Below are 25,647 nucleotides of genomic sequence, written 5' to 3'. Positions count from 1 at the left end.
TGTTATCACTCATGAATTCTACCAAGCATTTAAAGAATAATTAATACTAATCTTTCACAAACTCTTCCAAAAAATAAGAAAAGACCACTTCCCAACTCATTCTATTACCGTGATACCGAAACCAGAGAAAAGTATCACAGGGAGGGAAACTATAGATCAATATTCCTTGTGAATACAAATACAAAAATCCCAGGAATATAAGGTTGGTTTACATCTGAAAATCAACCAATGAAATATACCACTTAATTAAGGAGAGTCTCAAGAGATGCAGAAAAGGCATTTGAAAAAATTCAAAATACTCAACAAACTAGGAATAAATGGGAACTTTCTCAGCTTGATAAAAGGCAACTACAAAATATCCATAGCTAACACCATATTTGATGGTAAAAGGCTGAAAGTCTGTCCCCGCCGCACCCCCAATAACGGAAACAAGACATGGATGTCTGCTCCCATCACTTCTATTCAACATTGTACTAGAGGTTTTAACCAAGGCAATTAAGCAAGAAAATGAAATAAAAAGCATCCAAATAGGAGAGAAAGAAGTTGCAAATGACATGATGCTGTATATAGAAAGTCCTAAGAATTTACTATCCTATCTAATAAAAGAGAAACATGGTAATTGGCATACGACCGCTACCCTTCCCATTGGCTAATCAGTGAGATATGCAAATTAACTGCCAGCCAAGATGGCGGCCGGCAGCCAGGCAGCTTGAAACTAACATGAGGCTTGCTTGCTTAAGTGACGGAGGACTCCAACGTTCCCCGCCTGCCTTGCCGGCCTCTGAGCCTGCAGTCTGAAACATTGTAACAAATATAGAAGATAAACAAAACCCCAGAAACCAGCTTTCAGTGAGCCGGGATCTCAGAGCTGGAGTTGATACAGAGTTTCGATTGTAGAACCTAAACAAACCAGATACCTGCTTTCAGGAGCGGAGGCCTAAGAGCTGGAGACTCAGAGCTAAAGCTGGCTCAGAATATAAAAAAAAAGAAAAGAAAAAAAGGAGCAGTTGGGAGCTTCAGTCCCAGCCTGAAAACAGCCCTCAGCCCCTCACCCAGACTGGCCAAGCACCCCAGTGGGGACCCCCACCCTGAAGGATGTGTGACCAGCTGCAAACAGCCATCATCCCCTCACCCAGGCTGGCCAGGCACCCCAGTGGGGACCCCCACCTTGATCCAGGACACCCTTCAGGGCAAACCAGCCAGCCCCCACCCATGCACCAGGCCTCTATTCTATATAGTAAAAGGGTAATATGCCTCCCAGCACCGGGATCAGCGGAGCCACGAGGTCTCCCGGCACCGGGATCAGCATGACAGGGGGCAGCGCCCAAACCCCCTGATCGCCCTGTGGCTCTGTGACAGGGGGCGGGGCCACAACCTCCCTATCGGCCCTGCTCTGTTCCTGACAGGGGAAGGCGCCCCAACCCCCTGATCAGCCCTGCTCTGTGCCTGATACGGGGGAACTCCCCAACCTCCTGATCGCCCTGTGGCTCTGTGTGTGACAGGGTGCGGCGCCCCAACCCCCCCACCCCATGGGCCCTGCTCTGTGTGTGACGGGGTAGAGCCATAACCTCCCCCTCGGCCCTGCCCTGAGTGTGAGAGTGGCGGCGCCCCAACCCCCTGATGGGCCCTGCTCTGTGCATGACAGGGGGGAGCTCCCCAACCCCCTGATTGACCCTGCTCTGTGCGTGACAGGGGGGAGCTCCCCAACCCCCTGATTGGCCCTGCTCTGTGCGTGACAGGGGGCAGCGCCCCAACCCCAATTGGCCCTGCTCTGTGCATGACAGGGGGTGGCGCTGCAACCTCCCCATCGACCCTGCCTTGAGTGTGACAGGGGGCGGTGCCCCAACCCCCCAATCGGCCCTACCCTGAGCGTGACTGAGGGTGGCATCGCAACCTCCCGATCCGCCCTGCTCTGTGCATGACAGGGGGCAGCGCCCCAATTCCCCAATCGGCCCTGCTCTGAGCCCGACCAGGGGCTGCACCTATGGATTAGGCCTGCCCTCTGCCACCCGGGAGCAGGCCTAAGCCAGCAGGTCATTATCTCCCGAGGGGTCCCAGACTGCAAGAGGGCACAGGCCAGGCTGAGGGACCCTCCTCCTTCCCCCCCCCCCCCCCGAGTGCACAAATTTTTGTGCACCGGGCCTCTAGTGAAGATAATAAAACTAAGTAACAGGTCAAATAAGGTTGCAGGATACAAAATCAATAACAAAATCAATTGTATTTCTATAAACCAGCAATGAACAATCTAAATGTGAGTTTAAGAAAAATAATTATATTTGTAATAGAATAAAAAAGAATAAAATAATTAGGCATAAATTTAACAAAAGCAGCACAAGACTTGTATAATGAAAACCACCAAACCTTGTTGAAAAAAAATCAAAGATCTAAATAAATGGGAAGACATCTCATGTTCATGGATTGAGACTTTATATGTTAAGATAGCAATATTCCCCGAATTGATCTCTAGATTCAATGCATTATCTATCAAAACCCAGCTGTTTTCTTTGCAGAAACTGATAAGTTCATCATAAAATTAATATGGAAATTCAAGGAACCCAGAATCATCAAAACTTACTATTAAAGCTACATTAATGAAGACACTGTGATACTGGCATAAGAACAGGCTCATAGATCAATGAAAAAGGACTGAGAGTCCAGAAATAAACGCTTAAGTTTATGGTCAGTTAATTTTCAACAAGGGTACCAACACAATTCAAAGGCAAAAGAATAGCCTTTCAATAAATGGTGCTGGGACAAGTGAATATCCATTTATAAAAAGAACAATGTTTGATCCCGACTTCACACCGTATACAAAAGTTAACTCAAAATGGCTCACAGACTTAAATGTAAGAGCTAAAATTATAAACTCTTAAGACTTACACAGGAGTAACTCTTCATGGCAACAGTTACCTAGACACCAAAATACAAAGGTCAAAGAAAAAAATAAACTAGACTGCATCAAAATTAAAAACAGTGTGCTATAAATGATCCCAACAAGAAAATTAAAAGACAACTGACAGAATAGGAAAAAATATTTTCAAATCATACATCTGATAAGGGATCTGTATACAGAATATGTAGATAATTCTTATAACTCAATAAAAAAAAAAGACAAATAAAAAAAATGGGCAAAGGATTTGTATGAACATCTCTCCAAAGAAGATAATATAAAATGACTAATAAACACATGAACATTTTAAGTTATTAGGGAAATGCAAATCAAAATTACAATGAACTAACACTTCACACTCACTGGGATGGATGGCGAATCAGACAACAGCAAGTGTTAGTGAGGAAATTAGAAGCCTTGTACATTATTGAGGATCTAGAGAAATTGGTAGGACTGCAAAATGGCACAGCCACTTTGGAAAACAGTTTGGCAATGCCTGAAAATGTTTGAATTATCATACTATCAACAATTCCACTCCTAGGTATATATCCAAGAGAAATGAAAACATATGTCCACTCAAAACATGCACATGAATATTCATAGTAGCCTTATTGATAATAAGCCTAAAAGTGAAAACAATCTAAATGTTCACCAACTGATGGAATGAAGTAATGATATATGCTACAACATAGATGAACACTGGAAATTATATGTAAGTGAAAGAAGCCAATCATAGAAAAAACCACATATTGCATAATTCCATTGGTATGAAATATCCAGAATAGGCAAACACATATATACACAAAATAGATAGTTGTCTAATGAGGATGGGAGTCAATGATAACTGGCATAGGCTTTCTTTTGGGGATGGTGAGAATGTTCTAATTTGATTGTGCCAATGGTTTTACAATTCTGTGAATATATTAAAAACCATTTTAAGTGGCTAGATTTTATACTTTGAATGGGTAAATTTTATGATTTGTAAAGTGTATCTCAAACAATTTTAAAAGGTGAAAAAAAAAAAGCAACGGAAATTCTTTCACTGGTATTTGACAAACAGAACAGGTTGATATGGCCTTCTAAGCTGTGGAAGTCTCATGTTTGAAATATTTTCTTCTGACCACACTCCTATAGGCTAGGACTCCTGGAAGTTTCCAGCCTTCAGGAATTCTATGCCATAGGAACCCTTTTTGGGTGGGGTCTAAGAAATGCAACAGACCTAGTCACATACCAAGAAAAGAAAAATTTATTGGAATCTGGGACCACAAAAGATTCTCATCTCCATGTCTAGGAAACGTAAACATCCAATCTTGATGTTTCTCAGCCATCACAGAGCAATAGTATCATTTTCCCCAGCTGTTTTCCTACCAGTAGACTTACACAAAAAGCACACAATGTTCTCTACTGATTTGATCTATGACCTTAAAAGATGTTCTCTTTTGCTCTATGACCTTAAATATCCGGTCCTTTTTTATAGTCTTTAAAAACCAGTTCTGGACTGGAAGTACTCCAGAAAAGGTCCCTAGCCTACTTTCCCCTATATTTAATAGACTATTTCCCATGAATACCTTAATTTCCCTTTCATTTCAGACAAGATGCAATTTTTAAAAAAATATAGTTAACACTTATTAACACAGATGCTATATGCTTTCTCAGAGAAGGTATATAGCACCTCCACAGCTTCCATGTTTAAAAAAATAAATACATCAATGAGCTACTTTTGTGGCTTCATCGCCTGAATTATAGCGCCCTCTGCTGCTTGGTGTTGCTAAAGACCATTCTCAGGTGAGTGAAAGGAAATCCCTCTTCTCTAGAAACTCTGGAAAGACAGACACCTTTAGAAAGAAGGACTCCATTAAATGCTACAGAAGAATTCAAATGACATAAAAACCTCACCTGAATGGATTTAAGAAAATATGTACAATACATATTTAATAAAACATCTGTCCAAGAAAGTGTCTGAAACACATCCACACAGTAATCCCTTTGTATGATTAGCACTCTTGGAGCTGAGATGAGGCACCTACTGCACCTCCACCTACCGCACCTCCAGATGTGTGAGTATATGAAGAACTGAGAGAAAGGGCCCGATTCCGTAGCGAACCACACATATCCACATCCAACTGTCCAGGTAGCCCTGTCCTGGCCAGCCGCAGCCCCAGTGCCCAGCACACACCAAGCATGCAAACCACGGCTAAATGAGTGCTTTCCTGAGATCCCAAACTGTCCTCAGCAACGGTCCTCAGAACCCCTCACCCTTCCTTGCGCAAACACTGCAGACAGAACCTGCCTACCACGTACAGGTGCTGTGGTTCACGGTGGATGTCAAGATGCAAGGATGTCTTGGTTCCTGTCCTCAATAAACTCCTAATGATAGGAAAGTTAACAAATAAATGCAATTAAATGAGCTATGACAAAATCTGCAAATGGCTATGCTGTCCCCATGAAGTCAAAGGAATTCACAATCCCTACAGCCATGCCATCTGTTAGTGCTAAGGGAGCAATCTTTTAAAAGAGGAGGATCCAGGTGCCAGGAATAAGTGCTGAGTGACACCTGGCAGGGAAAGGGTCATGGCTAACCAGCCAGAGATGACCCCCAAAGCCAGAATCTATCAGCCACATACTAAAATCAGTCCTAACATCAGCAACCTGACTAAATCCATTCACTGATATGGGATATATAACACCCTCAATAATTTTATCTTGAGATCACAATGGAACCTATTTCTATATATGTCACTGGAGAATGATGACATTTTCTTCATCAGGTAACCACAGTTTGCAAGTGCTAATACACTTGCAGGCACACCATGGTAGCAGCGTTATAAATCAACGCATGGGATTTTTCTAATCAGGGACTAGGGAGAGTCTTGGCACAATTCAGAGCTGAAGGCAAAGAGACAATGCTGTGCACAGGACACAAATACTTCCCCAGAAGGGAAATGTGGAAAGACAGATCATTACAATTAAAGTTTCCATTTTCCAATGTAATAACTGCTAAATAGTTTTGAAGGGTAAAAATGTTGCCCACCTCCCCCCTAAAACAGCCCAAATGCATTTAATATGTATCACTGAACATGTGCAAAGATTGCAGTAAATTGCTTCACAAACGCAAATTATTGCAATCAGCATCTTGTTTTCTAGTTCTAAATTCAAAGGCAAACTATTAACACAAGACTGCTAACTCTTGCTATTATCACACTTGCTATTATCACACATCCTCCTTCTAACAAAACCACATTTCCAGATGGACTGCCAAAATTAGTCAAGTGACTCCTAAGAAATGCGACCACACTGACATGCCAGAAATTCATTTAGAAGTGAATGCTTTATTTAAATAAAGGAAACATACACCCAAACACACCTTTCCTTCGGAAATACAAGTTGCTTTATTTACAATTCAACGTGAATTGCAGCTCCGTGAGGCCATTCGCAGGGAGTGGGACAAGACGGGACAGCTGGGCTGTTACCCTGTCAGCATACTGACTAGTCCTCAGAGCCCAACGGGCCGACTCATGAGTGTGGTGTGCGCTAGGCCTGCCTGGGGCTCCTGATAATAAACTCAACCCAGACGAGATATGAGTGATGCAGGAACTTGGTTGAAAGGGTGGTCAGCTCTGTGACATACCGGTTATTCTTCTTTCCAGACTGCTGTTTCCTCAGAATTTGACGTAAGGAACACTAATTTTTGAAAACATCAATCCCCGGCAACACGTAACTCAAGGTTAGATTACTTCAGTGCATTTTACTAGCAACCATCTTACAGACAGAATTATCAGTTGCCAGGTTCATGGACCAGAACTAGCTGCTTTGTTTCAATAAGAAAAACTCAAGGCAGCAATTTTCATGTATGACTGAGAGGGTCTGGGCTCAAAACCGAGGCAAGCTCTGAAGCTAGGAAAGAAACTGGTTCTCCGTGTCAAGGAGGGCTCACCCTGAATGGAGGTGGTCTAGATTCCTACCCCTCAGGAGAAACAGCGGGCCACAGACGTCCTTTCCAGAAACAAAAACAAGCCCTTCTATCTGGTGGCATCTTCCTGAGCACATACAACCCCTAGAAAACAGAAAAGCTACTCACCACTGGCCGGCTTTAAAGGAAAAGTCTTGATCAGCAACAAGCAGGCGGAGCCTCTTCACAGAGGGTGACTCATTGGCTGTTCCACACACCTTAGCTGCCGTCACAACCTTGAGTCAAAAGATGAACTGGCTGAGGTTAGTGTGTACACAATACAAGGAACAAACTGTGGCTTTCTGGTAACTCGGGTTTTTTCAAAACCTACGAAGATGTGGTTTCTTAAAATTGCAAAACAAGGTAAAGCATGCTTTGCTTTAAAATGCTGCCTACCACCAGGTGAACAAATTTTAATTATCTTCTGAGAGACTTGTTAAAATACTAACTGAGCCCTGCCAGTGTGCCTCAGCTATTGAGCACTGACGCAGGAATTAAGAGGTCGCTGGTTCCATTCCCAGTCAGGGCACATGCCCAGGGTCGTGGGCTCGATCCCCAGTAGGGTGCGGTGCGTGCAGGAGGCAGGGATCGATGATGTTCCTCTCTCATTGATGTTTCTCTCTCTCTCTCTATCCCTCTCCCTTCATCTCCCTTTAAATAAGCAATAAAAACATTTTTTAAATACTAATTGAATTTTATTCTACATACAAAAACCATCTCTTGAAGGGACTGTTTAATAAGCAAGCGTGTATGTGCCATGCACCAGGCTGGGCAACCTGAGAATTGCTTAGGGAATGAAGACCTGCTGTAAGCCTGGCGTCTAAATTCTCTGTGAGTACAACCTATGCAAAGTGGAACTATGTTAGCTCTGAACCTGTGTTTGTTCTGAACCGGCAAGAAGTCCATGACATATTGCAGAAATTAAAAGTAACTACAAAACAGATGAATACTCCTAGTGTTCTGACCTCACTGAGTTACTTTCCAGCTCAAAAACCTTCAAGGGCTCTCTAACACTCCACTACAAATATAGAAGAATGCTAAAGGCCTTTGTAACTCATACCAGCTTAAGCTCCTATTGGATCCCTGTGCTACTGATTTACCAGCCAAACTGGACAGCATGCTGGTCCTCAAAGGCACCTGACACTTGTCTACCTCCCCAATGCTGCCTAGTCGTTTGGCATGTGGCACACACTCTCAGTACTGTCTATCAACCTCTTACCCCACCTTCCAGACCTCTGCTGGAGGCCTTCTTCTTCTCTCCATCCGCTCAACTCTACCCATAAAATGATCCGCCTTTATTATCATAGTTAGCCCAGATTGATGTAATTATAAATACTCAAGAACAAGTCTTTCACACAGACCACATGCCTTCTGAGATCATATACTGGGTAGAATTTATATATATATCTATACTAACTTCCCAGGACTAACACACAGTAAGACTCAGTAAATATTTGCAAAATAAATGGAAACTCTAACTTAAAGTCACTTAAAATTGGTTTCTAGAACAAATGTTAGAAGTTTGGGAGTCCTCGTTGCTTAAAAAAAATGTTAGGTGGGAAGGCAGGTCTCCTCAGCAGAACAGGAATCTTATGTTTGCCACACAGTTGATTTTAAATATCTTACTACAAAGACAATAAGAATCATCAGAAGGTTCTCCTTTATTACATTACTAGTGACCCAGTGCACGGATTCGTGTACATTGAAAGGAAATTAATTAGAAGGTGGCCAATGGGGCGGGACTGGGCAAGAAGGGCTGGACACGCCCTGGAGCCAACACCCCCCCCCCCCCCCCCCGCGCAGTCCCTCCCTGGTGTGGAGTGAGCAGGGGAGGGGGAGTGGTCGTCCCTCCAGCAGGTGGGGTCCCTCGGCCTGGCCTGCGGGGATCGGGCGGAAACTGGCTCTCCGACATCCCCCAAGGGGTCCCAGAGTGCGAGAGGGCACTCTGCAAAGTTGCTGTTGTACAGGGTGTGGAACACAAACACAAGTGTACAGTAAACCAGATTTGGGCCAACAGTGCCCCAGCAACAACATAACCCACTGCCAAAGGTGGAATCACGAGGCCCCACAAGGAATCAGGCTCCCTCCTCTCTGGTTTTGGGGTGTGTCACCTGAGAACCGCCGCTGCCAAGTCACTGCAGCTCAGCAGCTCCTGCACTGAGTGTCTGCCCCCTAGTGGTCAGTACGCATTACAGCAACCGGTCAGACACTTAGCCTTTTATATATATATAGATTACTCTCATTTTTCTTAGGTTTCCAGAAATGTTTATTTTGTAAACATTATTTTCCTTCAATATGATAATCTTTAGAAACAAAGCTAAGAGCTAGATTATTTCATTTATAACCGCTTAACTGGTATCTGTCAGACTCATGAACAGAGCTAGATATGTGTAAGCTTTAAACACATCCCAAAGGGTCACCTGGTGGCAGAAAAGCCAACATTCATAATCGCTGGCTGGAGGAGGAAGAGGAACACAGAATTCCAACTGAAACATGTGAGCATGCTTCACAATCACATGCTCATCTATGTGAAATGAAATCACCAATCATTTGCCAATGTCCAAATACAAAATTCAATGAAGAAGGGAAAGAAGCTAAATTTCTATTGAAAAAGTCCTATTTTCATTTGGTTAGTCCCTATGACCAACAATGTTATTAGGTGCTTTATGCCTACTGGTAATAACTCACACACGAATATATCTGTTGCCATTAGTCCTCATAATCTGGGCACAACTGTAGAAGTGGTCACACACAATATCTTGTACAATTCATGATTTTTAATACTATTTTATTTTGTTAATACAAATACTGTACACTACATAAAGATTTCTAGCAAAGTGGATTAAAAACATCAGCAAAATCTTTTTTGAAGACCACATCTTTATTTTATTCTGAAGCTAGTTTCACATGATTAAGATCTGTAATCTTGTTGTGTGCCATTTTTTTCTTTACTTTGATTGAATAAGTAAAACATGATGGAGAAACTTTATGTTTTAACATTTGTACTTGTTCTCATACTTAACGGATCAAAAGATTTCGCAACTGAAACCTCAACTAGCCATGCCCTAAGTTAAAACACATGGCAGGAAATTAAGTTTTCCATAAAATAACATTTAGACTCTTCTACTGTTCAATAAAATAACAATACATTTGCCAACTTTTACTAGCACGCATTTTTAAGGCTTTGACGAAGTCAGCATCTAAAAGGAAATTCCATCATACTGATTTTAAAAAGCTGGTTTTATATAGGATATCTTGATGTTACTGCTGCTACAACAGCCTCTGTACAGGAAATAGGTCTTTCTTTGGGAAACCTAAATGGCTTCCGCTGTTCATTCCCATTCATTCTTTTGTTGGCTTAAAAATTTAGACAAAGCCAAGATTAGCGATGACCTGAAACAAAAGAGGGCACAGAGAATTTCAGAGTTGAAGAAAAACTTAGTCATCAAAAAATACTATGTCATTTTACACATGAGGACACCAAGGCCCAGAGCCATCAGTTCAACTGAGGCAGAATACCATTCTGATGAGTAGAACCTGATGAAAAGATACTGGTTTTACTGAAGAGATTTACTGACAAGGAAAGAGCACAAAATTCTGCCAACTGTACAACTTCTCAAGTGGTTTATGCCTGTCAATACTACATCCTGGCAAATGAATTTTCCTTGTTCCTACCAAAGGCTAACCTATCCACCTGGCTGATCTCTCTGCCTTCTCAAGCCTTCAGTGGAGCAAGTATCCTCTCTCATTCATCACCCCTTTCCCCCCATCTCCACGAGAACACATGCAAGCACTCAGACCTTCCACCTGTAATAATAACATTAGGAGCAAACACCTTTAATCAGAGCTTACCATGTGCCACACACTCTACACACATTAATTCATTCAACCGTCACAGAAACTCTAGAAGACAAGGGTTAGTACTATCCCCATTTTACATATGAAAAAATGTGAGGTCTCACAGCTAGTAAGCAGCAAAGCAGATACTGGAATCCAGGCACTTGACCTCTGTGCTTCGGTGCTTCTCAAAATACAACAGACAAAACAAGCCCCTCCCTTAATCCAGCTATCACCCCATTTCTTTGCTCACATTCACGTAAAAGTGATTCTGGCTCCACCTTCTCATCTCCTATTCTCTCTCCAACACAAGACAGCCAAGCTTTCACTCTCAGCAATGGACTAACACCAGTCATTCTGGTCACCCACTATCCATTTCGCTAAACCCAATGATGACTTCCGCAGAATCCAGCACAGGCGCCCCTCCCTCCTGGAAACTTTTCTCCTGGCTTTACCAACACCCTGCAGACTTCCCTTAGGTCACTTAGATTATTGAAACCCACCTGCTCCTCTTTCTCCTCTCCCCTTCTGGCCCTTCTTCTCCTGCCTGACCTCTAAATGCTGACACACCCCAAGGCTGAGGCCTGGGCCCTCTTCCCTTACTCTCTATGAAGCTTAAACTTTTTATTTCCAGTAGTGAACTCCAAACTCATCCACCCAACTGCTGATTGGAATTTCCATTTCAAACAACACATCCAACACAGAACCCTTTTATCTCCCAAAGCTTCTTCCTTTTTATTATTATGCAAAATTTCAAACATATACAAAACCAGTAAAAACAGTATAAGGAACTTTCATGAACCCATGCTCCAAAGTCAACATGGTATGAGTTGATAAAACTCATGGCCAATCTTGTTTCATCTGTAACTCCATCCACTTACCATCCTCCCACCCCAGGTTATCCCAAGCTGAGCTCTTTACTTCCTCTCCGCCACGCTTGGTCTTCTCCGTGTCAGCAAATACATGGCACCATCATCATCTATCCAGAGTTCAAATCCCAAAGCCAGAAATCACTTGGTTTCCTCTCCTCTCACTAACTGCACCCCCATCTCAATTTGTAAATCCCATTAGCCTTGCCTCTGTCCCAGATCCACCCACTGCTCTCTGACCCCATCACTACCAGGCTACTCTAAGCCGCATCATCTTTCCAGAGACTCTGTCAGTAGCCTCCAACCTGGGTCAAAGCACAGCAAAAACCCAGTGCTCCATCAAGAAAAAGGTAACCCATTAAAATGTAAATCACCTGTCATTTCCTTGCTTAAAACCCTCCCTCACCCTTAGAACAAAATCCCAACTCCTTATCCAAGCCCACAGCTGTTAACACAACCTGGGCCCTGCCTACCCCTCCTCCTACCACCTTCCTCTGAATAGGCCAAGCAAGTCCCTGCCTCAAAGCTTGGCTCCTGCCAGTCCCTCTGCCAGTAATGCTGTGCACCTGTCTGGCTCCTTTCTGTATTCAAGTCTCGGCTCAAATAGTACCATTTAAAATAGCCTGACTCCAGCCATTAGCCTGGTTCCCTTCCTTCATAGCTGTGGGAACCCGATCAGAGTACGCTGGATGTTCAAGGCTAATTTGAGTGTGGGGGCCCTGTCCAGAGTATGCCGGATGCTCAAGGCCAATTTGCCATAAGCAGGTGCAAAAGCAAGGTCACAGCGATTACTGTACGCAGTGCGCAGGCGTGCCTTTCTGTAGCCCAAGTACTGATGTCACTATTTGGCAAGAAGCCTCTTTTGTCTAAGTTGGTATAAAGATGTGCTGCTGACCAGCCAGTGCATGGATGCTCAGTATGGCTCCTGTATTAACAAGAGCTGCTGTGTGCAGCTACGTTGTAAGGCTACTTTGAAGGACTGCTTATGTGATGGCTCCTTGTTAGCAATGGCTACTTGCTCTGCAATAAAGACTCTCTTATATGCCTATGACTTCTCCTATCTTCTCTGTCCAATACGCAGCATCCATGAAGGTCCAGTCTCTGGCAGAGGGGCTCGGACCCAACAGGTGGCATAGGTGGGCTGGATAACGGAGTAAGTACTCCCAACAACTGGTTCAGGAGACTGTGCAGACTCAGGAGCAAGTGCTCCTGACAACTGGCGTCATGAACAGGATCAAGGAGAAACTTACTCTGACAATGGGCGCAGCGAGCAAGGTGAGCAGGGTTCAAGAGTAAGTACTCCGACAATAGTGTATATGACACCTGACATTCTCTGGTTTATCTGCACCAGGATGAAGCTCCATATACAACAGGGGCTTTACCTGCCTCATGCACTGCTGAGTCCCCTGCACCTACAACAGGGCTGGGCAGACAGCAGGCACTTGACACATGTCTGCTGAATTTAAGATAAAATACTTAATTTGACTGGGTCCCCTGGGGGGAGAGTGAGGGGAAAAAATCTTGCCTCTTAGGTCACTTAAATTATTGAAACGCACCAACACTAAACATTTAGACATAAACAAGTTAAGTTCTGGGCATAGTTAAGAAGCAGTAGCATAGGCAAAATTCTTTCATTACCAAACTCTCCCATCAAATTCATGAACAGAGTACATCTTGCTCAGTGGGTCAGCTCTCTGCAGAGCTAGGCACAGTGTGACCCCTCCAGTGAAAACTTAGTTTTGCCTGAACAATCCTTACTGCATTACAGTATTTCTACTCTTATCTTTTTGACATTTCTAAGGCTACCCAGTCTGCTTATTCTTTGATCCTTGAGGAAAAACTGTGAGCTCAACACAAACAGTCAAATGCCATTCAATTCAAGAGCTCAGTTTCCTGCATCAGCGTGACTCAGACTGGTTACTTTACAGCCTAAAGAAAGAAGCATCAACATCATAATATGCTCATTCGATAAGTTCTCTATAGGGAACCCAAAGTCTAGTAAGGAAAGGACATTTCTGGGTGGGTGAGTGGTCCATTCTTCACCTACCCAGGAGGAGCAGCAAGGTCCTTTGGCTTAAGAATCACAGACTTGTGCTGCAGCTTCCCTCTGGCCCTAGGAGAAGCCATTCCTTATCTCCTAGGCTCTGTGCCTCCTCTTATGTAAAATGCAGATGCCAGCCTATCCTTAGGCTACCTCACAGACTTGAACTGAAGAACAAATGGCATATGGGGAGTTTTGTAAAGTATACTTGCAATTCAAATTAAAGAAAGAGTGGTAGACGAGACCATGTGGTGGGCCAGTTCTATTATGGCCCAACATTTCAACAAGTCCAAGATCAGACTGGCTCACCCCTGATGACCTTATACTGCTGAGGCTATACATCTAGCTGTATCCAGCTCCTCCCAGCTCCCAGCTCTCATCCTGTTTAGGAAAGAAGGGGAAATTAGATATAGAAGGAAAGGAGTTGCAATTGGAAAATTCTTCCGCCAAGGTTTTGAAATTAGCCCTATACTTTCTGACTTTTCAGCTTTAAAATTCTCAACTTTTCAATTGCAGGATTAGAGTTTACATTAATCTTCGTAAACTTGGCTCAAAATAACCCCCTCACCAAAAGTCTCAATAATTTTGTCCTGTAAAATTCTGAAACGGCTATCCTAATTCAGAGATTGGCAAACTATGGCCCACACACCGTATCTGGGTGTTCTGATAAAGAACACTGTATTTGATCCCAGCCACACCGATTTGTTATGTGTTGTTTATGGCTGTTTTCACTCTGTAGAGGCAGAGTTTTCTAGTTGGGGCTAAAACTGGCCCATGAAGCCGAAGACTATCTGACCCTTTACAGAAAACCTGCCAAATTCTGCTATAGTTCTACCTGCCTCAAAATATAACAGAAAAGAGCATAGCCCAAGACTGTTAACCCACTTTTTCTTCTTCAAAACTGGCAAGGTTTCGCTTTTTAAAAAAGAAATTCTAACAAATCTCACATTTACAGAATCAGCATTTTTTGTGTGTGTTGGATAAACCTAGAAAAGGTATTTTCAGATTTATCATCAGTGGGAAAAGTGTATTGTCCCACACATCCATATCTATTATGCTGCACTAATTTTACATGGGTTCTCAGGAAAACATTGAATTCACAAGCATACCGCCCTCAGTCCCAAAGCAATTTTCTGAAAAGAAAACCAGCCTGAAAAGTGTAGCCTAAACAATATTCTATTACACCAAAGAGCACCCAACTATGTCTTCTAAAATTTCAACTACTGCAACAATACAATTTCTGACCTTGCTTATGAAAGTGTATAAATCCTTCCTTGTATTAAATATTTTTAACTTAGAACACTAAGCTAAATATATCCAAATAAAGAATCACTCAAAAAGCAAAACATATATCCAATTTAAGTTTTTAAAAGAAAATGTGGTTACTCACTGAGGTAAAGGGTGAGGATCCTTATTTCCCAGCCCTGACCCCTTCAGGTGGTGGATTAGCTTTCTCTAGTTTGAATTTGGTAGGGAAAGGTCAGCCCATGTAATAAGAGCTCGTCCACCTTCCTTTCTCAGATGTTAGTGTGTTCTCCCTTGATGAAATAAGTTGTTCTAAAGTAGGGATAAGAACAAGGACTTTGAGACATGGTGTCAAACATAAATAAGAAAGAAAAAGGAAAGGTAAGCTATTCATAAGATGTGGGCTCTAAAAGAAGTTCTAGCCCTAAAATATAAACCTATGCATCATACTTGTGAGGATAGTTCCCTCAGTTGCTGCTATATTTCCTTCATCAAAAAATTAATCTGTTCATCCCAAGTTTAAAGGGAAAAATTTGAGTATTTCACTATCATTTTTTCAAATCAGTTGTCACATGGCCTGTTCAGAAAAGTTCTAAACAGAAAAATTACCAACTTTCCCTGACTATCCTTCGAAGGGAGAGAGCTTATCTAGTACTTTCTCCATAAACCAGTCTTAACTGTGTGCAAACCATCCTGCCTAGGAAAGCCTGCTACAGCCCAAAGATACCAACCTCCTGTCGAAGGGCATTTGCAGTTCTCTCCAAGTGATCAGTCTTCCTTTTGGATTTCATTATGCTATAACAGAGAGTCAAATTGGGTTAGTAAGCTAAGCATTATCCTCATAAGAAAGAATTAAATTCGTTTGCCCTGTAATATCATGACTATCCAAAATACAATATAACATTCTGGGTCCTAGAAAATGGTCTATAAAAATTTGTACATCTAACTAAAGTTTAACGATTTACTGACACCATGCACATTTAAGCAGTCTATTATGTCATGGCTTCAGGAGTTTGATATGCCTCCCATGACCATCCGCAGGTCAGGTCTCTGAAAATCAACCTCAAATGACACTGAAGGTCGGTAACTCACCTGGTTAGCGTAAGGTGGCGCAAAGAGCCACGTGTCGATTTCAAGAAAGCAGCCTGGGAGCAGATGGCTCCAACAGAGCCTCGCAACAACCCAGGAACCAAGACAGCAGCACAGGCCATGGTGCTTCCTGCGCAAACAGAACACTGAAAATTAAAAATGTTAAGAAAAAGTGGGGAGTCTTTAGGGGCCAATGAAGAAGAGTTTACATTTTTGTTGGTGCTGTTATGAGCTGATCTAATGGCAAAACAATTAAGGGCCTCGTTCACCCTGACAAAATTTCTGCCATTATTCAGAGTTGATTCAACTGATCTCCACAATACATACGAATGCAATTATTGGTGCCACCAAATATTCATGTTCCCTATTGGTTTCCAAAATCTCTGACCAAGTTCACATGACTAATCGTACACCATTACAGGGGAGTAGATTTGCTAACTGCCTGATAGTTGTAGTCCAATCAAAGAGCACCACTAAGTCTTTAATGTTTCTTGTTTAGATAAAGTGCAGGGAGAAACAAACTGAGGTCCACAGCACTGAGAATAAACAAACTGCAACTACATGAGGTAACAGATGAATATTACAAACATCAAAGTGAATGAAAAGAATGAAAGCAGCCACTCAAAAGAGCACACAGTCTGTGGGTCCAGTAATATAAAGTACAGAAAGAGACAAAATTAATCCATGAAGCTAGAGATCAAGTTAGCAGTTACCCTTGGGGAAGTAGTAGTGATAATGTCTTCTCTTAATCTGAATGATGATTGCATGGGTGTTCTCATTTTGTAAAAATTCCATCAAACCACGGAGGACTTTTAGGGCAGTAAAAACACTCTGTATACCATAATGCTGAATATATATCATTACATATATTATACATTTGTCCAAATCCATAGAACATACAACACCAAGAGTGACCCATAATGTAAACTATGGACTCTGAGTGATAATGATGTGTCAATGTGGGTTCACCAACTGGAACTACAATACCACTTTAGCGGGAGATGTTAATAATGGGGGACTGTTGATAATGGGGGAGGCTATGCTCTTGTAGGGACAAGGGGTATATGGGAAATCTCTGTACTTCCCCCCAGTTTTGCTTTGAACCTAAAACTATTATAAAAAATTATCTTAATAAAAAAATTTAATCAAGCTGTCCTCTTAGGATTTATGTACTTTTCTGTTTCTAAGTTATATGTGAATAAAAAGTTTAAAAGAACAAAAACCCAGAAGGATCCCCAACATTTCCATGTCTAAAAACTACTGGCCTATCAAGAAAAGTACTGAGTGGGAGTCAGATGATGTATTTTTTTGATGTATTCTGCTTTCCTCAGCCAATTTTTAAATATTTCTTTGACTAAGATGGCCACTTTTAACACATTATATTGCCTATCTTAGTCAGCTTGAGAATAAATAAAGATGTACATGAACACTCTTTTTTTCTAAGCTCTCTGGAAGGCACTACATAAATTAATTGTAATACATTTAGTGTTAGAAAAATATTCAAGCTACATGTGCTTATGTTCCTACTCCATACTAATTCAACCCTTCATTTGACAAATATTTACTAAGAGCCCATTATGTGGCAGGCACTGGGAATACAGACATGAACAAAACAAAGGCTTTCTTAGGGAGCTAATATTTTAAAAGGTAGAGACAAAAGATAGACAAAAGTAAATAAATCAGGTGGTGATGTAAGTCATATGTAATTTATTCAGTTATAACCAAATCGTATACAAGAGCCACTGCTTCATAACCAATCTTTAGATAAGGTAAAAGATCTATTTCTTGCCATAGTATGATATGGCATCATTGTGGATAAATAATGCTACTTGCTATTTTTTCTTTTGCATAAATGAAAAAAGTATAATGCCTCTTTACCTCATGCAAAACTACTAAATGTAGTTTCTCTCCTTTAAATATGCTAAACCAAAAAATGCTGTTAATCACTGAAAGAAAGAAAACTTACTTTAGAAGTCCATGAGACTTTTAGGAGTCATTAAGTATATGGCTGGCCAGCTGACAGATATGCAGTATTTTGGTCCTGGTATTATATTGAGACCTTCAGATATACACTGGTTGGAACCCAGACCAATGTTTCCACACACTGAAATTCTCTCACAAAGCTCCTGCAATGACAGAGACAACGTATAGGAACATTGTTTTGGGCAACTGTTAAAAAGAACTACTATCTCCTATTGCAAATGAAAAGGCTCATTATAATCAGCAGGCATCGCCTCACAGTAAAACTACTCTCAATTTCCCCCCTTCCATCAAGTCTTCCTCTCATCTTTCTGTTTTTCTTTCTTATGATTTTTTTTCCTCTTTTCTTATTCCACCCTATGAAAGCCCAGACCAATGGCTGGAATGATACAGTTAGTGTCATATAAGGCCAAGTTCCCTAATAAAATTTAATAGATACATAGCTTAATATGAAAACAGTGCTCTGCTCAGGATAATTATAGCTAAAATAGTCCTCACATAGATACGGCTTTTAGTGATTATGCTGTTTGAATGGTCTGCTGCTCAAATGAACTGGAAAACAAAGACATGTTAATTTTCAAAAGCTGTTCTCTTTAAAATTCTAAAATCTTGTTTTGTAATAATACCAATGACCACGAGTGCCACCTACTGGTAAATACAGGGTATTTTTTTTTATCAAATTGTGTTCAAAGGGACTTCCAAAGCAATAAGGTATTTTTTTAAAAAAACTACCTATTTTGAGAACCAAGATGGCAGCATAGGGAAATGCCTGTACTTGCTGCCTCCCACAACCACATCAAAACTACAACTAAAAGACAAAACAGTTATCATCCAGAATCACGGGAAGTCTGGCTGAGTGGAAGTCCAACAACTGGAGGGAAAGAAAAAAGCACATCTCGACTGGTAGGAGGTGCAGAGGTGCAGAAGAGCAAAGGTACAGAGGTGCGCGAAACTGGGTACGCTGTTGTCTTTTTCAATCGGGGTGTGTGGGGGGGGGATACAAACTCTTGACTCCTCTGAAATCCAGTTCCGGGGACCCAGACTCCTATGGGGAGAAACTGGACTGTCTGGTATCGGGCCGGAACACGAGGGCGGCTTTCTTGCAGAGGTGCTTGCAGCGGTCATTATTCCTACACAGGGCCACAGGACACAGAGACCCAGGGACCTATTGTGGCAGGGCTGACAGGCAACCATTGCTGTTTGCACTGCCCCAGTGATTCCCTGAGACCACGCCCCACCCAATTTACAACCCCACCCAAGCTGTGGGAAGAGGCTTTTGCATATGAATGGCCTGGCCTTTTGCAACCTAATCTAACAAACTGCAACTGGGTCAAAGAACCCCAGAGCTTCCAAAAGAAGGCCTAAGGCTCCTTAGCAGCCCGCACTGCTTCACAGCTGCGCTTCATCTGGGCACCTCCAAACCCCAAACAAAGAGGAGGAATCTGCAGATCTCTCTGTAGCTCCTGCTGGGTGGCCTTAGGCAGTGGCTGACTTTGTACAGTGGGACCTTGACTTACTAGTGTCCCGACTAACGAGTTTTTCAAGATATGAGCCGTCTCTTGGCTGATTTTTTGCTTTGAGTTGCGAGCTAAAATTAGGGTTATGAGCCAGCTTCAGATAACCCACCGCTAGTTGGCGCAGCGAACGTCACAGTGAACGCCACAACATCAGCCCAGCATCACGTGTCTCACTCGTTCACTTTATGATTTGACATACGAGTAATATGAGTTACGAACTCCGTCACAGAACGAATTAAACTCGTAAGTCAAGGCCCCACTGTACCTCCTTGGAGATCCAAGAGCCAGTGTACCCAGTGGTCAAAGAGAGACCACCAGATTACAACTCTTCAGATCCTTAAGAGACACACTCAGGGGGCAGACTCAGTGAGCACCAAAGCCCCATTGAAGCAAGTCCTGCCCCATAAGGGTGTTTCCAGCACAGCAGTTCGCCCATTGTAGACACAACTGGTCCTCACAGCCAATTGGTCTGGAGGTCAATTCCTCCCAGTGATATCAACAGCAATCAAGGCTAAAGTACAACAAGACTGTGCACACAGCCCACAAAGGGGTGCACCAAGAGCATCCACCTCAGGTGACTGGGGAGGCTGAGCTTATAGGACTCCTAGCACACAAAGCCACTCTATCAACACAGGGATGGAGCCAAAATGCGGAGACAAAGAAACATGTCACAAATAAAAGAAATGGAGGAAAGCAAACTACTGGATATAGAGTTCAAAACCACAGTTATAAGGTTACTCAAGAATCTTCTAGAAACCTCCAAGAAATTTAGCGAGACCCTCAAGGATATGAAAAAGGACCAATTAGAAATTAAGCAAACACTGACTGAAATAAAGAATAATATACAGAGATCCAACAGCAGACTAGAGTATCCCAAGAATCAAGTCAAAGATTTGAAATACAAAGAAGCAAAAAACACCCAACCGGAAAAGGAAAAAGAAAAAAAATCCAAAAATATGAAGACAGTGTAAGAAGCCTCTAGGACAACTTCAAGTGTACCAACATCCGAATTATGGGGGTGCCAGAAGATGAGAGAGAGAGCAAGATATTGAAAACCTATTTGAAGAAATAATGGCAGAAAACTTCCCCTACCTGGTGAAAGAAATAGACTTACAAGTCCAGGAAGCGCAGAGAACTCCAAACAAAAGGAATCCAAAGAGGACCACACCAAGACACATCATAATTAAAATGCCAAGGGCAAAAGACAAAGAGAGAATCTTAAAAGCAGCAAGAGAAAAACAGTTAGTTTCCTATAAGGGAGTACCCAAACGACTGTCAGCTGATTTCTCAACAGAAACTATGCAGGCCAGAAGGGAGTGGCAAGAAATATTCAAAGTGATGAATACCAAGAACCTACAACCAAGATTACTTTACCCCGCAAAGCTATCATTCAGAACTGAAGGTCAGATAAAGAACTTCACAGATAAGAAAAAGCTGAAAGGTATCCTTTAAGAAGAGGAAGAAGAAGAAAAAGGTAAAGATACAAATTATGAACAACAAATACACATCTACCAACAAGTGAATCTAAAAATCAAGTGAATAAATAATCTGATGAACAGAATAAACTGGTGAATATAATAGAATCGGGCATAGAAAGGGAGTGGACTGACTATTCTTGGGGCGGGGTGGGGGGAAGGGGTGTGGGGGGTGCGGGAAGAGATTGGACAAAAATCGTGCACCTATGGATGAGGACAGTGGGGGTGGGGGGTAAGGGCAGAGGGTGGGGTGGGAATCGGGTGGAGGGGAGCTATGGGGGGGAAAAAGAGGAACAACTGTAATAATCTGAACAATAAAGATTTAATTTTTTAAAAAATTACTGCAAGCAGCAGAGTAAAGATTTAAAATGACTGTGCTGGTTTCTGTTCAATAAGTATACTCAATTTATTAAACAATTACTGGGGTGCCAGGTACTACATTAGGCCATAGAAACGCAATAAAGAACCAGACACAAGGTCCTTGAAGCTTTTATTACAGTGTGTGTGACAGATAATAGTAAAGGGATAACTGATGAGACAATTACTGATTACAATGAGTAAGATAAAAGAAATAAGAGTATCTCAGTTAGAGTGTCATCCCAATATACCAAGATGGCATTAATAAGTGGAACCAATGAATGCATTAAGTGGAACAACAAATCAATGTTGTTTTTTCTCTCTCCCTTCCTCTCTCTCTAAGCAAAAATAAATAAATAAGTGAAGTGGAGTGGGTGGGGTAATATCAGGAAAGGTCTCTCTCAAGAGACATGAGCTGAAACCTGAATGATGAGGAAGAAGCAGTCAAGCAGATGTTAAGAGCAGAGCACTTGGGCAGAGGCCCAATCACAGTCACACCAGTGTGTTAAGGAACCACAAGCCAGCGCGACTGAGGAGCTAGGTGAGCATGATGTGAGATGAAGTCAAGCAGACAGACGTGCCAGATCACATCAGGCTACAGTAAAGGTATGAACTTTATTCTAAGGGCAATGGGAAGCAACTGAATAGTTTGAATAAACCAGGAGAGGGATAAGATCAAATTTACATTAAGGACTGCTCAGGCTGCTGTGTGAAGAACTAACTGATCATAGAGGGGCAAGAGTTGAAGCAGGAAGTCAAGTTAGAAGGCTCTAGTGTAGGATTAAGCTACAAAGATGACAAAAGTAGATAAACATGGAATATATTTTAGAATTAAGGTCCTAAGACTTGTTGATAGTTTGAGTGGATGAAGAGAGCAGTGAGAGAAAGAGAAAAACCAAGAGCGCCTCAAAGACCATTAATGCACTGAAATAAAGTAAATTCATAGAAATATCATGGTATCCGCTGACTTAGAATCCTAGGTGCCACTGAAGAAGCAAAGGGGCTCTTGGCATTTGCTAAGTGAACCTAGTGGCATACAAGTTATTTCAAGAGTACTTGACTTGGAATCCATGGAACAGGGCTCAGATATGACTTTTTCCTGCTTTTTGATCTTGGGCCAGTCGCCTCTTACCATTTTTAAATGGGAATGCCAACGCCACTTCATTGGATTGCTCTGAGAAATAAATTTCTATGGGAAGTGCCTGGCAAACAGGAGTATTACAAAAAAAACAAGCCAAATTCATTACCCACCCCTCCCCACCCACCCCCACCCCTCACCAAATAATCTCCAGAGGTAGTGGTTTGAAACTGCTAATAAACAATTCCCTTTAGCCTGATAATCAACAGGCACTCATAAAATAGTTTCTATGACACAATTATGACTTATTTCTAAGTCTGATCTTATGTTAAGAATTTTGATCACTGCTATTTTCCAGATCAGTAGTGTTAACATTTTATAATTAAAAAAATTTTTTCAGCCATAAATGATCCTATAGCAACTAGTAAGTCTGCTTTTGTCATGCCTTCGGGATCCAAAAATGTCTCATAACAGAATATTTTCATTACCTTTTAAGGATAAGTATAAAGTTTAATAGTCATTGTAATTTTTATTTTAAAATGCTGTGGGGATTTTTAAAAAATGGCATCACATGTTTGGCTAAGGTTTTATTTTCTTCAGCACAGTATGAACTCAAAATTGGGAACCAGCACTGCTCTGAATCTGAAGAGCTTCATGGCCATTTGTTTAATCTAACTCTGCTTCAACACCATCATATCACAGATGACACTGAAGTTACGAAACACCTCAGCCGTAGGCAAACTACAGCCCGCGGGCCGAATCCGGCCCGTTTGAAATGAATAAAACTATTGAAATAAAAGACCGTACCCTTTTATGTAATGATGTTTACTTTGAATTTATATTAGTTCACACAAACACTCCATCCATGCTTTTGTTCCGGCCCTCCGGTCCAGTTTAAGAACCCATTGTGGCCCTCGAGTCAAAAAGTTTGCCCACCCCTGGTAGGTTCTGGGGTCAGACAGATCTGAGTTCTCACCACAGCTACTGCCACTTACAGCTTTGCTTATTTAGGCAAGTCTCCTTAGCCCTTAAGCCTCGTTTCCCAACGTTGAAGATGGGATTAATACCTATACCTCATTGGACTGCTATAACGGTACTAGAGGCTCGGTGCACGGGTCCCTAGACCTGCCCCGCGGGGATCGGCCGAAATCGGCTCTCCGACATCCCCCGAGGAGTCCTGGATTGCAAGAGGGTGGTTCTCGGGTAACACACCCCGAAAACGGGCTCCCTCCTCTCTGGTTCCTGGTGCATCACCCAAGAACCTCAGCTGCCAAGTCACCGCAGCTCGGCAGCTCCTGCGTTGAGCGTCTTGCCCGCTGATGGTCGTTGTGCATCATAGCTACCAGCCGGTCAGCCGGTCGGCAGTCGCTTAGGCTTTCTGGTACAGTGCCTGGCACATAGTGTCAATTATTATTAAGTGTTTCATTAGTTTTCCTTCTTCCATTTTAGGTAATACATACTTGAAGAAAAGTTGGAAAATTACAAAGAAATTAATATTTTTAAAATTACCCTAAACCCCTGTAACTTTTAGGACTACTGGCCTCAGATTTGAAGATTCCCCAGATAATTGTTTTTGACAGATACAAATTGCTTTCTAAAAGGTCTACTGATTTATACTTCCATAAAACAGGTATGAATGACTGCACTCATTGGTGTACATTCAAAAATGGCTCATCTTTAAATTTTAGGTACTTATTCCCAGAAGCACTGAAGAACGAAGGATGGTTCCCAACCTCAAAATGTTCACGGAGACTACCGAATAAGACACTGGAGATTCTCCCGTGGCCTCCTGTCCCCAAGAGGCTACTGGGAGATATCTGGTCTACGGAGATATACGGACCAGCCCCTGGGCCGAGCGCTTGGCTGGAATTTCTCCTTTGCTCAGACAGAGCAGAATCATCTCAGTTAACCCATGAAAGGTTTGAAGATGTCTCCTAACTTCTGGGTCGATCTTCAGTTATGCAAAGTGGACTATTTGTGAGGCATTTGAAATAATCTACTATAACTCCTTTAATGTAATTTCCAGATTTTCTCCTAAAGATTTCTCTGCCTCTAGATTTTCAAGTCTTAAAAGGGCTAACCCAGGTGAAACTTCATTTGTGTGCACAAAATTGGAAGCTTCACGTAAGCATTTGAGTGTGTATACATAAGTATGCATAGGAATGTGTACATATGTATTATGTGAGAATTAAGTATGGTACGTGTGACATGTGATGGCTGAACCAAGTAAAACTCCTAATTCCTACACAGAAGTAGAATGTTAGATCTGAAAGGGACCTTGTAGATCATCTCTAACCCAACCTTTTTTATTCAGAAGAAGAAGTAAGGCTCAAACAGAATGTAAGTATCCAGTTCCGAGTGCTACAACAGCCGATTTCTGGACCCAGATCAGCTTCTCCATAGCGTCTTTTCCATGGCGCTGCAGTCCTTCTCTATCAAGACTTGATTTTCTACTTGGTAATGAAACACTACCCCATAAATCAGTTGTACCAAAACAGGCACTAGCACCGTTTCCAAGGCAAAGCACCTTTTATTTGCATTTCGCTTCAAATATAAAGAGGCATCGAGGTGGTAGTAACTGTCTGCTGATGCCACCCATTCCTTTTACAAAGAAGAAACAAACTGTGGTTCACAGAAGTTATGTGTCCCCAGGCTTTGGGGGCAGATAGGTTCTTCATTTCCTAAGTGTATAACTTTGGTCAAAACACCCAACTCTCTGTATCTCAGTATGAAGATTCATAATATGACATAACATCTAAACTCCCAAGGTTGGTGGAAGAACTATACTTAGCGCAATACCGGGCACAAAGCGAACTCCCTGTAATAAAAGGTTACTACTGTTATTATAAACCATTATAGTAAATAATGTCATATGCTTGGCAAACAGAACTAGAACTCCACCTGCCTCCCAGGTCTTGGTCCTTTCAGCAACACCAATTTCGGGCATTTGACGATAATCTGGGGTGATGAGCAGACGGGGATATACCTGAACAGCCAAGAGCAGCCACGAACTACAAGCGAGGCGTCACCCAGAGCGCAAGGTCACCCGGCGAATCGAAATTCCAAGGGAGCCAATCGTCGGTCGCCGGGAAGGCACCGAGATCCAGAAGGCGGAGCTGCTCCCGCCGCCGAAGACCAGGCGAGGCTGCGGGCCCTCCCCCAGGGGCGCCGAGGGCCCAGACTGTGCTACCCCGGCCTGCTGCGGGCTTCGGCGGGGGCTGGTTACGGCCTAAGGTCCAGGGACATGAGGCCGGCAACCACAGCCCGGCAGCAAGGTGGCTCCGCGCCGCCGACACTGCCGGCACCGATCTTCCAAAAGA

The 25,647-nt window shown here is 42.4% G+C and overlaps 1 protein-coding gene across 3 annotated transcripts in view; it reads right to left on the bottom strand.

The window, feature by feature from the left end:
• OXNAD1 (oxidoreductase NAD binding domain containing 1) overlaps window positions 1-25,646 on the bottom strand; it is a 34,923-nt gene extending 9,277 nt beyond the window's left edge. Inside the window, exons 1-5 of one of the 3 annotated variants that reach the window (XM_036332690.1) lie at window positions 25,314-25,645; window positions 17,887-18,046; window positions 15,924-16,050; window positions 15,563-15,626; window positions 6,969-7,075 (exon numbers count right to left, since the gene is read on the bottom strand). In XM_036332690.1, coding sequence (XP_036188583.1) covers window positions 6,969-7,075; window positions 15,563-15,626; window positions 15,924-16,042 — 290 coding nt within the window. In that variant the 5' untranslated portion in view covers window positions 16,043-16,050; window positions 17,887-18,046; window positions 25,314-25,645. Of the gene's footprint in view, window positions 1-6,968; window positions 7,076-15,562; window positions 15,627-15,923; window positions 16,051-17,886; window positions 18,047-25,228; window positions 25,252-25,313 lie in introns of those variants that run through there. The other 2 variants (XM_036332691.1, XM_036332692.1) reach the window with 2 other exon arrangements.
• Between the last annotated feature and the right edge of the window lies 1 nt (window position 25,647).

This window comes from Myotis myotis, unplaced genomic scaffold, assembly GCF_014108235.1.
Source record: "Myotis myotis isolate mMyoMyo1 unplaced genomic scaffold, mMyoMyo1.p scaffold_m19_p_13, whole genome shotgun sequence".
NCBI lineage: Eukaryota > Metazoa > Chordata > Mammalia > Chiroptera > Vespertilionidae > Myotis > Myotis myotis.
The sequence above is the reverse complement of the archived record's forward strand: the minus strand, read 5'-3'. Positions and strand labels throughout refer to the sequence as shown.